Raw genomic sequence first — 13,993 nt, 5'->3', positions numbered from 1 at the left:
GGATTACTGTTCTGGGGAAGACAGTTCATGTTGCATGGTATAATTCATTTTTGTGTTGGCTTCTCCCTTGATAGCGGACAGCACAGACAGCAGGAAATTTTTATCATGGCTGTTTTTCCTCCTCCTCCCAGAGCCCTGTTCCTGCCGTTTCCAGAGCTCTTCTGCCACTGTTTAACATTTCGTTGGCAAGCACAGCAGAGAGTGTGCATGCTGCTGTCCCGCTTTCCCTCTCCTTGCTAAAATGGCTTTTTAAAATAAACAACTGTCTAAACGATTTGCTTTGGCAAGGGGATGAATTCAGTGGAAAGTTTGGCAGAGGAAGCAGAGCTGGCACTGAGCTCGTGGACCTGTTATATCATGGAGCTTGGGGGGGCCCTTATGGTGTGGAAATGAATTTTTTAATGAAAAAAAAAAAAAGGAGATACCAGCCTGTATTACAGTGGAAAACCTGCTGAAACACAGTTTTCCATCTTGCTTTTGCCCATGTCATCTGTCCCCAAATGACTTGAGGAATACGCAAGTTTCAAAGACCGCTCCCTGTGATACTACAGCACGTCACCAAATTCTGGGAAGCGCTGAGCGTGCTTGGGGACTGAGCTCTGGTTTTCACAGCCCACCCAAAACTGGGTACCGTTATGCAGGGAATTTGCTGCTTGTACTGTGCCACGCTGCTCTACCTGCAATGCCCTGAGCCAGGCAGGACATTGTGAGCCCTGGCGTGCAGCTCGGAGCCTGGGCTTGGCTCCAGGGCTAGGGATGCTGCCTCCAGCTGCACACTGCCCCTCGTCCCACCACCGGTACCTTGTAAAAGCACATGTGATGGCAGCACCAGAGCTACAGGGAAACAGAAGAAGGAATAAAAACAGAGGGGTCTGTTGGAGTGTAAGCAGTGAAAAGACCGTGTGGCTCTCTTTACAGTAGTGCACTGAATAAATGTCGCACCCTATTGCTGTGAACCACTGAGGGTTTTTTCTTTGTCCTGTATCAGATTTGTGGAGCAACGTTTTCTGTTCTTTAACAAATGGAGAAAGTAGAGGCTTAGAGAGGAAAATGAGCTCCCAAGCCACATCATGGGCTGAGCTGGCAACTGGAGCTGGATCTCCTGTCCTGTCTCCCTCTGACCTGTCACGTCTTTCTGGAGGCAGCAGAGAAAGAGGGAAAATGTTTACTTCATTGAACTGCAGATTTTTCTACTGCAGTTATTTTGGTACATCTAGCTCATGGATTTTTACCTTTCATCTTTCGCTGCTTTACCATAAATGACTGTGATCTGCTAAGCCGTGTAACTGGGCGCCAAAGTCAGGCTGTTCTCAGGATTCATCCTCCCTGCTGCTGCTCAGAGACCACAGCACCCAGAGTGCTGGGCCCTTTCAGCACACCAACACTGTTCCTCCTCTGGGCGGTTTTGGGGAGGCAGTGTCAAAAACCTCTCTTCCAGTGCGACAAGAATTAGTTGGTGCTGGTAGTTGGGTGACAGGCCACATGAAGAACATTTGCAGACAACACCACCCTCTAATGGAGACTTCTGTGTATGTAGGGTCTAAGAGCCCCAGGCAAGGACCTTTTCCTCTTCAACCCTCAGCGTCCCTAAAAGACCAGGAAACCAGCACCCACAGGCTCAAACCAGCTCAACTCCTGCAGACCCCAGCACTCACCTTCGCTGTGCACAGCAGGGTTGAGGAGCTGAGGGAAGAGAAATGGTGCACCACTGGTACAATAGCTATCTCCTCTGGGCTAACACTGATCTTCAGGCTTCCCAGGAGGTGGACAAGCCTTCCTCCTAGCTGGCAGCTGCAGTCACTGCTCTTAATTTGGGCCTTATTTTCAATTTTCACAGGGGTTAACCACAAATTAAGAGGGAAGATATTCCAAGTAGCACATCTCCCATGAGCAACACTAAGCTGTAGGTGCTCTGTAGGTGCTTAGGCACCAGTGGCAAAGCCTGTGTACCACTCAAGTCTTTCTCTGGTGTCTCCAATTCCCTGGCTGATGGCCACACTGGTGTAGGCAAGCCAACAAAATACGGTACATGGAGATACGTTATGCTGTTTGTGGTATTCACAGCCTGTATTTTCTCTGCTGAAAAGCTAGTGCTGGTCACTGTGTATTACTGTGAATCTGCTGCAGTTCCCTGAATATTTGACTATGTATATATTATATATAGAATAAATATAGAGAGAGAAACTGAGGGAGAGGGAGTAGGTGTGCATACGTGCATGCATTTGTCTTCAGAGGTTTCAGGGAAAAGGAGTTAAACAGAGAAGTAATCTGTTGCTGTTACCAAACCCTGAAGTCCCTCCATGACTTGCTGCTGTTGTAGTGCTTCCTTCAACTCCTGCCATGTTTTGTAGCTCAAAGCAATTTGCATTTCTTCCAACACTTTTTTTTTTTCTTTTCATTTTCAGAAACTTTGGGTTTCTTTGTTTCTGGCTGAGAACACAGCCTTTTTTAAGGAAAAAAAGAAGCTAGTGCTTCAAACTGCCTCGTGGGCCTGGCAGGGAAAGCAGAGGAGGGGAGATGCTGAATCTCTCGCGCTGTGCCAGAAGGAAGCTGTTTTCCTTGGAGATTTCTTCCCCCTGCAGTTGACTGGGAGACATTGTTTGTACTTCACCTGGTACAGGGCCAGAGGGGTTTATAAGTCCTGCTTCCAAACTCATGTTGTGCTTGGGAGCTGAGCCTGAACTGTTCTTACTCTTTTCCATTCTGCAAGAGTACCTACCTAAGGGAAGGGAAGCTGGGCTGTGTTAGTACGAGCTGAGCACACACACAAGATAATCTGAAGTCAGTCCATAGCCTGGGAGAGTTGGGGTTTGGTCTGGTGGCCGTGGATGTCTGTGAGGTTGCTCTCCTTCTCAGTGGTGGTGCCTGAAGGTGCGAGCAGGGAAGGCCAGGGCAGTCGTGCACCAGGGCACCAGCGGTATCAGGAGTGTGATGCTGGTGCTGCCTGATGCAGCACGGAGGTGTGTGAGTGAAGGACAATGATGCAGTTTAGGGATGTGTACAGTTATGTAAGAGCTAGTGCATATGTGCTGTAGACAGACTATTTATGCATGCAGTTGAGTGCATTTTGGTGAGTACAGAGGCAGATTTGTGAGCAGGAGGGAGTGATGAACAGAGTACGGGTACTGCAGGACTGACGTCCAGGAGCCAGGGGTTGCTGTGAATTTACCACATCCAGATCAGGACTGCCCTGTGACTGAAGTCCTGCCAGTTGGCTCCCTCCACACGCATCCTGCAGCCTCAACATTTGCCTTTTAAAATAAAAGCCACTTGTGATGTATTCACTCTCTTTTAAGTCTGCCCGGGAGCCCTGGCTGCTTTTCTTGCCCCTCTCTCATGCCATGCCTGTCCACAGTCTCCTCTCCCAGGCAACATGGACTCAGAACTGCAGAGTGATGGATAACATGGCAAAAGGCTCCCGAAAGGATAGGCTATAACATTATTTCTCAAAACCTCTAAATTCAGCCCTTTTAAAGTGGATTTGAGGGGGAAAGGGAAGGTGGGAGGTGAAAGGCTGGGCTACATTGGTAGTTGTTCTCCAGTTAGCTCACTGCCTTTCATGCCCCTGCTGTCCCACAGCTGTAGCCAGACGGGCACCCTCTGAAATTGTGCCATCCCCCTCAGGCACTGAACATTTTTTTGGCATCAGTGGGATAGATGGTGCTCTCCAGCACCATTGCCCTGTGTTGCCCAAAGGATACCCATGAGAGCAGATTCTTCAGGACAGAGGCACCTGCCATAATGAGAGGCATTTTTCTTGCTGGCTGGGGGAGGAGTTTCTGCTCACCACATGAATGTTCCGGGGGTATTGAATTACCAGTGTGGTTACGCATAAGCTTTCCTTGCTGTCTTCACTGGACTGCCTGCCTAATTGTTGCTCTTGTGTTTTCTGCCCCCTTGACAGTACGCCAAGGCACTGAAGCATTTTGGAGAGAATGAGGGCAAGATGCAGCCAGATGAATTTTTTGGCATCTTCGACACTTTCTTGCAGTCGTTTGCAGAGGCAAAGCAAGATCTGGAGAATATGAGGAAGAAAAAGGAAGAGGAGGAGCGCAGGGCACGCATGGAGGCTATGGTGAGAACCTGGGCACAGGAAGGGGTTTCTTTTCATCACCTGTTCATGTCTCAAGAGAAAGATTGAAGGCACCCAATTCCAGTGCTCATTCCTGTTACTGTTTTATGTTCTTCTCCTTGCCACCTCTATTTGCCATCCTTCTCCTCACAAGCAATGGCATTTTCCTGCTGGATGTCCTGTCAGCTTTCAGAAGCTGACAAAAAAAAAAAGTAAATTTGCAAAATTTTGCTTCTAAATTTCTCTTCTTTGGGTTCAGGTACCCAAATCTAGCCCTACCTTTTCTGCCAAGGCAATTTGCAAGATGGTGCTGCCACTGCCCGGTGCCAGACTGTCTTGTTTTCAGGCTGTGCTAAAGCTCTTGGAGCCAGGTCTCCCTTCGTCCTGCCAGCTGGTCAGCTTCCACTCAGACTCTATCATCATCTGCTGTGTGCTTGTCCCCTGACAGTGAATGGTGACACAGCAAATGCCCTGGCGCCTGCTGGAGCCTGCACTGGCAGTGTTTCTCTCTGGATGGCCTTAACGCCTTGATTACTGGGGATGTGTTTGCCCTTGATGTGGCGAGCGAGCTTCTGTGCATCAATTTTGCTGCTGGGAGCCTGATGAGTATACCCCCAGAGGTTTGTGTGAACCAGCCACCCCCTCTGACCTCAGGCTTTCCTGGGGATGAGAACAGCCTAGTGTTCCCCTGCCTCCTTCCACCTTGCCAGTGCTCTAACCCTGGCTGCTGCCACGGCCCCAGGCCTCGCTGAGGGGCATTGCTACTTCAGATGTTTGCTGTGCCAAAAGCAGCTTTTTGTTCCTTTCAGAAGAGGTGAGAGGTAAAACTCTAGGATGCCAACAGGCTTCCTGGTACCATTGGACATAGGGATAAAATGCCAAGACTTAGGCTCAAATTCCCTTTCAGCCAGTCTAGAAAGTGTCTGTTAAAGCACTAGGATGCTTTAGTAGGCCTGATGCACCAAGAGAGGTTGCAGTTTGCTTATGAGAAGAATTATCCTGCAACATGGGACTGGAGCACATATTGATGCCTTGGCATTTCCACTAATCTTGGAGCTGAGCAGTGTGGGGGATAACTGAGCTCCCTGGTGCTACCTAGGGAGACTGAGGGCATCACCTTGACAGTGAGACTTATCCATTTTTTTTTGTAAAATCAGTAGTTCTGTTTCATTGCTCTATTTATAACCAGTTTCTCTTTCCAGAGCCGAAGCAATGTTCCTTATTCCCACCGCTGCAACATTCGTACATGATTTGTTTCATGGGTTTCTGTTGACGTTTTGATATCTCACACAATTTTCCTTTTCTGTTATGTTTAGCCTGTGGCTCTCTGATGTTTTTCCCTTCTTACTTTCCTCCTTCTGCAGGATTGTGACCTTTCTGCCTGTCTGAATGTAGCTGCCCATGCCCTAAGTGCAGAGCTGTTTGTGACTATAGTAGTGACTGGTTTGTGCAGACACATCAGACTAACTTTAAACTCACCACATTAGGTACTGTGAGCACAGTAGGTGCTACCATGTGTCCTTTTCGCTGCGGGATGGTAATGCTTTGTGTGGCAAACAAAGATGCTACTCATTCCTCATCTCTCCTGCTCTCTGCTCACCTCTGCAGAAGAAGGGAAGCCCACCGTGCTCATCTGTTGCCCTTGGCGTAGGTGATGGCCTTGTGGATAGGATCCTGATTCTTTTTTTTTTTTTTTTTTCCTAAACTGACACATCTTAGCCACTCCTTAACGAAGTGTATGTAGCGATCTGGCATCTTGGTAAGCTAATCCTAAAACTCTGTCTTTCTCCACAGCTGAAAGAGCAAAGGGAAAAAGAGAGGCGACAAAAGAAAGCGAAAGCAGGAAGCATCTCTGAAGAGACCGGGGAGTTTGATGACCTGGTGTCAGCATTAAGGTCGGGTGAAGTCTTTGACAAAGACTTATCCAAGCTCAAGCGTAACCGCAAGCGTTCGGGGAACCAAGGCTTAGATTCAAGCCGGGAGCGGGTGGTGACAAAGCTAAATTATTAATTACAAGAGAAAGAAAAATAATCAACCGAAAGAAGGTGATGAAAAAGTGCAAAACAAGGAAGATGGATGTGTGTGATGGCTCCTGGCTGACAGCTGCCCCAAAGGATTTCTTTGGTCTGTGGCTAGAGACGTTACCTTTCCATGATCAGCTTTCCTCTCATCCCCCCTCTGTGCTCCTAATTTGAACCATTATAAAAGTGCCTCTGTGGAGCCAGCAGGGTCTGTGACTGGGCCATGCAGAGCTGACAGATTTGCTTCTGGGAGTTTATTGTGTCATCAAAGGCCTCATGGTGATGACAGAAAGTACTTGGGCCTTGCAGACTGCCTCGCAGCTGGAGAAAGATAATTTTCTGTGTGCCAAAGTAAAAATGTGCTACGATCTCCATCTTGCTGATAATAAGCAAGACGAATTTCAGAACAGCTCTGTAAACACCTGTCGCTTCTTCAAGATATAGACTGGCCTTCGGGGGCTTGTCAAGATGTGGTTTTAGAGGTTACAAGTTCCCTCCCTGAATTGGATTTTTATAAGCCATTGATAAGAGCCTGAAAAATGCTTTTGATACCATGTTCTGTATAGTATTTTTGTGTGACCTACACTGTCCAATGCAAGTGATGCTCAGAAGGAAGTAATTGGTTCTGGAAGAAAATGGAATTCAAGAATCAGGATCAACATAAAACATTTTGCAGAAGTCTGTTGGATTCTGCTTTTCTAGAAACAATTTTCTGGAACCTGTCGATGGTGGAGCCTCAAAGCGATGAAATGTCTCTTTTAGGAAAGAAGCTCTGGCTTTTGTTTAGAAAACTATGCCACTGCCAGGTTGGAGTTACACCTAGATGATTGTGGAGCCTCTTGTAATTGCTGGAGGGTGGGAAGGAAACAGCTGAACATTTCTCATCTGTTTGTGCAAGGTTTCTTAGTGGAGCCCAATGGAAACCGGGAGCTCCCTAGTGTCATCCACAGGTTGCAAGTGGCAAAAAGCAAATGGGGTCACAAGCTGCAAGAAACGGGATTTCTTTTCCACTTGATGCTAGCTGCAATTGCTGTTGGGATGGACTGGACTTTCTGTTAACAGGCTGACCTTCACTGCACACACCCCACTCCTACCTAGGGGAATCACATAATTTAGTAGGATATAAATGGTGTCAAAGGAGAGCTGTGGAGACCGTGGCCTGTTCCATTTAGAAGGGATTACTTCGCATGAACCAATGGAAGGTCCTGTAAGGAAAACAGAACTTTTTTCAGGAGGACACAAAATTGTGTAAGCCGAGCAGGCTTTGGAAATGGGTGAATTCATAAGAAGAAAAAGAAATTTGCATTTAAGCTACACGTATGAAGCGCACAGTGAAAAAGCAGAGGACCCCAAGAAGAGGACTGAATTATGAATTTGGTGCATCTTCATGGCTCTAGGAAAGGGACTGGATTATGCGGGCTGTTGTGACCTTTTTTTTTTTTTAAAAAAAAAAAATCTTGTCTTCCTTTTTGATTATCTTCCCTGGAGAGGGAAAAGAAAAAAATGGTGATGGATTCTTCCTCCTAGACAAGCAGAAAACAAAAACGTTTGAGAAGAGGGGCCCACCACATACAAACTATGCATCAATAGTAAACAGCGCCAAATGTCAAGGAATCCCAGGGAAGTGAAAAAAGCTCCGTCAGTCACTTTAATCATTTGGTTTGATTTTTTTTCTCTGAATGTCACGTAACCTCAGGCTCTGCACTGAGTCTGCAGAACAGAACTTCCTCTGCCATGCACGCTGCCTGATCAGTATTACACACTACCAATATTGGAGAAACCAACTGCGGTGGTTTTCTGAACACTAAAGTAATTATGTAAACTATGGAAAGAAGCAAAAAAGTCAGAATTTTAAAACTCTAATGTTTCATTGTTTACTGAATTTTGAGTCTCCCACCCCAGAATTTCCCTATTTACGACATTCCAGACTGCCGCGCCTCTGTATAATACTCATCGTAAAGAGCTGGTATCTTACAAGAGCTGGGTGCATTCTCCTCCCTTACTATCCCACTCCCCTTCTGGGATTAGCCATTAACAGCAATATCCATTGCAGCGGACACAAGCACCTTGTAGAAGAAAGACTGTATTTCTTAAAGGTTTTTGAAAGTTTAAGAAAAACTCTCACTTTTTTAATCATTTTTATTTTAAATTACAAAATGGATTTTTAGAAATGTCTCTTGTAAATTATATTAACAAGCTCCTTGCTGCTCCCCGAAGTAGACATGCTATATCCCAGCCCTGTTTTGTTTGTCTTGTTTTAAAGCATGCCATATAACCTATGCCATGTAAGCCATATGAGAGGTGATAATATGTGCCAAATTGGTATACAGTTGAGTTTAGATTTTGATAATCCCTGAATTCCAAAGATGATGTTTTTAGGGATTAGGACATTGTAGATTTTTCCCCTCTTTGTTCTCCTTGGTTTTAGGACTCACCCAGAAGTTCAGGTATAGTGCCAAGGTCAGCCCTGGTGCAAGAAGATGTGACCTGTGGCTCTGTTGAACTTACGGCTGCTTGCTTGCTCCCCAGGTACTTGTTTGATAAGGCAGGCTGTCAGCGTGGCAGTGCTGTTAGAGAAGAAACAGCTCAGGGCAAAACCTTTGAATATAAATACAGCATTCCCCCCCCCCCCCCCGCCGGTATTTTTCAAACCAGGTTTGTGGTGTGCTTTTTGCAACTGAAGTCACTTTGCCAGGCCACAGATGTAGCAAAGCAGGGAGAGCACTAAGCCCTCTGCCCGTTCGTGTACACAGTTTGGTCCTGATTTGAAAAGTTGTGTGGTGGTACGCGGCGCTCCAGCCACACTGACAGAGTCAAAGAAAGCTGCTGTAGCTTTGCCACCTCCTCGATTCATACACAAGTAGTAAGAGATTGTGTAACTCCTGTAAATCAGCTGTGGGATACATTAGTGGGACTGACAGACAGCCCAGAGCCATACCCCTGATTCATTGCAGCTCAGCTTTCCTAGCACTCCACAGCCCCAGACGTTTGGTTTGAATCTGTGATGGTGGCTGAAGGCTTCTTTCAGCGTGCTAAACAGTCTCCCCTGGCTGTGCACTCCATGGTGAATGTTCATGAAAAGCATTTGATTACTCACTGAGGCAAGCAGTTATTTCATTGAAGTGGTGACAGGCAGAGAGGCCCATTAATATGTCTACCATATGAGATGGGGCTGGCCACACAGGAGATAAGGAAAAAGTTGGCTCTGCTCTAGGGCCTGGCTTCAGATTTTTTCTGAAGCCAAGTTTGTCCTTGCTTCTAGTCCCTTGGGTGCCGTGAGTGCAGCTATGCTCTGTTCTTCATATGCGGTTGTGGTAGAGTTGCTTAGCGCTGAAGAAGACAGGAAAATCTTATTCCTTGTCTTCTGGTGCTAACACAGCCTGAGCAGGTATGGCAAGCAGTCAGGAGGTGTAACACTGAGGCAAAACCTCTTCCTCGCACTCTGAGAGCCGAAGAAGAACCAAAGTCTGCTGTTGTCCTTGCAGCTGTGCCTAGCACCAGCATTTTACATGGAAATCACTCTGTCTTTGGAAATAAGTAGAGGAGGAAGAAAAGTGTAACAGAAGGTTATAACCGAGGGCTTGTTCTGCGTTACTCTTCCTACAGAAGTGTAGTTGTTGCTAACTTTATGATGAAGTTCTTCACACCTAGAAGAGGAGGTACTTTCTAATTCTCCAAATCTTGTCCGCAGAGGTTTAGTGCTCCCTCATTTACCTGTGTGTTTCTGCACTGTTCTTAAGCAGATTGCATTAGGATGACCCCAGAAAAGACTGCAGAACTCCCCTACACACACACCACACTCCCTTTGGTCTGTGTCACTCTTCTCAGTTGGTCATAAGTCTCTGGCAACACTACAAGGTAAAGTGACTTCAGGGCAGCGAGGCCCTTCCATGCTGTGCAGCATAGCTATCGTCTGGGCACCGGTTCCCTACAAGAGCAGAAGCAGGACCAACGTTCAGGGGTGAGAGACTCCCCACTAGAGAGACAACTTGAGCATCCTTCAGAAGCTTTTCTGTAATGTGTTCACAGTGTCTGAGGAAGGGAAAGGAATCATGAGGGGCCCTGTTGGAGAACTGTGGGGCAGGTGTTTCCATAATGGTCAGCCCCACTGGCTGAATCTTTCCTCTTTTTAAGGAAAGCTCGCACTCTGAGCTGGGTTGCATGGAGAAGCTTGTGTCAGGAGTTTCTTTGAGCGGGAAAGGAAATCAGTTGTACAGTTGATGATGTACATGATATATGCAGTTTTGTTTCTGGGTTGGTTGTTTTGTTGTTTTTTTCTTTTTTGTTTGGGGGTTAAATGATTTTTTTTTTTAAAAAAAAAAAAGGTTTTAGGAATCTCTAAGGGGAACCTGTAAATCTGACACCTCTATTTATTTTGCCTTATTTTAGTTTGCTATGTTTGTATGTATACGCTGCATTACAGCAAAGACTATTGAGACCGTGCCAGGGCATTACACCAGCGAGACAGCCGGTGTGGCTATTCGGCAGCAAGCTGAGCCCGGTGAGGGGCTGTGTGTGAGCAGCCTTGGTGTGGGAAGGGAGTGAAGGAAAAACTTCCCTTTTGCTTTCATCGTAATCACTCTGCCCCAGTGATACTCGACCTGGGAAAGCCTGGCTTTTAACACATGTGGTGAACTGATGCAGGTGGGTTATTTTACAACACTTCCTAAAGGAAACAACAAACAAACAAACAAAAACTTTATTTCTTGTCATCAGTTATGGCCAGAAGATTAAGAGGAGCTAAACTGCACAGCTGCTAGCTCAAACTTCAACCCTCAGCCCAAATTCTGCCTGTAATGCCAGAGAAGCTTTGAGAGAATCTTAGCTCAGAGCTAAGATTCCTTCCCATCTTCAAGGCCAAGGAAGAAGGATTTTTGCTACTTTCCCTCTTTCCTCCTCAACTCCACCTCCTGAGATTATCCAGGTAAAGAAAATGTTTTGTCAGATTAGTTTTGTACCCATTAAATCTCTAGCAGTCACTACACGTTTAGCGATGGCTGCTTGGCTTCTGTACTGGACTTGGGAGATTTCTGGTTGCCTGCCATCCAGAGAGTTAGCCACCATTGGCCACCTTTACTTCTGTTATTAAAGGATGAAGAAGCCAATCTGGGTAACACAATTTGGCTAACTAAAAACATAGACCTAGTTGTTCGTATTAAAGCCATCCGGTACTCTAAGTAGTAGTTTTGATGACCAGAATCTCCTAAAGCTGGCCAGATTATGCTCACTGTGCCTGCTGAGAAGGGTGCCATTAGTTTAGAAAGGTGTTATGGCACCTCATTTCTAAAGAGGGTCTGGATGCTCAATAGATCTTCCAATCCAGAGTCTTCTGTTACTGGTGTTAGTGTAAAATAGATTCAGTATACCCAGTACAAGTTGCTCTGTGTTTACACCAGCATAATTCATAGCAGCATCTGGATCAAAACTCCCCTTTAAACAGCTTTGGCTGTTCACAAGATGTTCCACAGAGCTTGTGAAGGGCTTTTGCAAAAGTCCTTTCAGCTGTCCACTGCTAGGAGCTCTCACTCAGCTCATCTAGAAAAGCCTCTATGGCGTGCCATTCGCAACCTACCCCTCCCTCCCCATCTTTATGCTTCCCCCTGAAAAGGCTCTTTAGAAGCCTTCACAGTTTTAGGTTGTAAAGGGACACCAGGTACCACACGCAACATTTCTCCCTTCCAAACCATCTCCATCTTCAGGCACCCTCCACCCCTGCAAGCCTGCTCAGCTTGAAACTTGCAGGTCATTTTGGGAGGTGCCCCTGCCTGCTGAGCTGCAAAGTACAGTGCTGCTTACTGAGTGGGAGGCTGCATGCTGCTGTAATGCCTTGGCGTATCCTCATTTCTTAGTCAGTTTAAGACTATAAGTGAATTAAATGTACAAATCCTGTAGTGTCCTTTTTATCTGTATCTTTTTATAAGAATATACTGTAATACTAAAAAAAAAAAAGCCAAAAAAATTAAAGATATATTGCCCCCACTGTGTCTCAGTAATTTCTTTGTAGTTGCATTTTCTGTGCTTTTGCTGGAAAGTCTTAAAAGATAAGTTGGAGTCTGGGTATACTTTTTTTGCTTGGCTCTGGGTCTTTCTCTTTGGTCAAGAGCTTGTAGCTCTTCAGGTGATGAAGGCACTGCAGAGCTGGTGAGAAACTTCACAGGTTGTTCTGGCAGGAAGGTGGAACAACACAGGCAACACTGGGGTTCACACACACACACACACACAAAAAAAGTCTGCTATCTAAGAGCTCATAATCCACGTGTGGGCACGCTAGTACACCAGCAGGCAAGGCTGCAGGGCTGGCCATAAGCTCACTGCAAGAGTGTGACTGAGAGGAGGAGAGGATGGCTTCAAAGGCAGGAGTTAAATAAGAAAAGAAGCCAGGAGAGCCAACATCAGGCCTAAAGCCTTCAGAGATGCGGGAGGTGAGGGGGGAGAGGAGTTAGATGCAGAACAGCAGGGCAAGCAGGAGGCACGTAAGAGCTAAGGCTAATTTGTGCGCACTTGACAAGCGGGTGAATGAAGGGATGTGCCAAGGAATTCCTCGAAGCTCAAGGGCAGAACCTCGTTTTCATCTTAGACGCAGCTGGTTCATTTACACACAGATCCCCCTGTCTCTGATAACAGAAATAGCTGGCTGACAAAATTCATCCTTAAGCCACAACTTTTCATGTTTATCTTCAGCCCATCAAGGGGTGATGTTTTAACTGTGAGCTCCGGCGAGGCCGGTGCCTAGCTTTGATGGGGGTCCTTGCTGGCTGAGCAGCATACTCCTGCAGTGCGTGGCTTCCAGGGACCTCAAACAAAGCCCCTGCTCTTAGTTCTGGCTCTCAGATGGGAAGGGCCATGGCAATGAGCAAAAGCAATCAGGGGATAATTGCTTGCACAAGCTGAGGGCCAATGGGCAGCAGGTGGGGGCTCTGAGTGCTGCATGGGGAGGCTCTTGTTTTGTACTTGTTGAACGGACTCTCTATTTGAGTCAGGCTTTCCTTTGAATCTTTGCTACAAGGTTCTTGTTTTACAGATGCAAAGGTAGAGGCAAAGAGATGTTTCTGAAATCCATGCAGGACATGAGTGGCAGAGAGAGAATGAAAATGCAGAGACTTGCCTGTCTCCTTTCCTTGTCTAGCAGCTGCGTTGCAGTAAAGGAGGCCAGACCATTGCTTTTCCTCTTCTTGAAGGTCAAGTCCAGCAGCATTTGCATTCTGCTTTGAGCAGAGACGTATCCTACTGGAATTATAGGAAGAAGATTTTTCTTTCTTTAATATTTTGATTGGTTTTGGAGCCTGCAGCAAGGGGCTGCTGTCCTGCCCTACAGGATGGCTCTCCCACAGAAATTTCCTTCAGTCTTCCCATTTCGCTTCTCCTTATGGCCATAGACCTGCCTGTCCTTGTCATCACTGCGCAGAAGCAAGGTAAGTGCCTCCCGAATTTTTTTTCTGAGCAAAGCTAGCATCGGGATTTAGCCGCTGTGAGTGAGTGGCAGTGAGGAGGAGTAAAAGGGGAGCTCTTCTCCCTTGCTGGGAAAGTCTGCGGATCTATTATTCATTGGTTTCCCCTTTCTTTAACCTTTGGCTTCTCTTTAAACAAAGATGACTGTTATCTCTGCCGTAGCAGATAGGGAATTTTCTGTTAGAAATCTGCTTAGCCTTTTGGGAACTGGTTTCTATTGCTTGAAAACAAAATAATGAAAAACTTTTTCCCCCCTGCTTCCCCTTCTCCTAGAGCCCAGAAGGTTTTCAAGGTTGTTGTACTAGATTTTGTTTATTTCACATTTCTGTGATGGCTTCTTTCTGTTGCCTCTGAGACATAGCTGCTGTTTATCTCTACTTTGGTCAGACTCCCACCAGGAGGAAAGGTCCTTTTGTCTGTCTTTCCTTTTGTCTGTCTTCTTCTGACTTTT

General features: G+C 46.3%; 1 protein-coding gene across 10 annotated transcripts in view; it reads left to right on the top strand.

Annotated features, from left to right (window-relative positions):
• Positions 1-12,086, top strand: part of DAAM2 (dishevelled associated activator of morphogenesis 2) — a 209,414-nt gene extending 197,328 nt beyond the window's left edge. For all 10 annotated transcript variants that reach the window (XM_066993828.1, XM_048080087.2, XM_048080081.2 and 7 more), the window contains 2 exons: positions 3,905-4,075; positions 5,867-12,086. In XM_066993828.1, the coding sequence (XP_066849929.1) occupies positions 3,905-4,075; positions 5,867-6,082 (387 nt within the window). In that variant the 3' untranslated portion in view covers positions 6,083-12,086. The remainder of the gene's footprint in view (positions 1-3,904; positions 4,076-5,866) is intronic.
• The last annotated feature ends 1,907 nt before the right edge of the window (positions 12,087-13,993 follow it).

Source organism: Anser cygnoides, chromosome 3 (assembly GCF_040182565.1).
Source record: "Anser cygnoides isolate HZ-2024a breed goose chromosome 3, Taihu_goose_T2T_genome, whole genome shotgun sequence".
NCBI classification, from domain to species: domain Eukaryota; kingdom Metazoa; phylum Chordata; class Aves; order Anseriformes; family Anatidae; genus Anser; species Anser cygnoides.
This window is presented reverse-complemented; position numbering and strand designations above follow the sequence as displayed.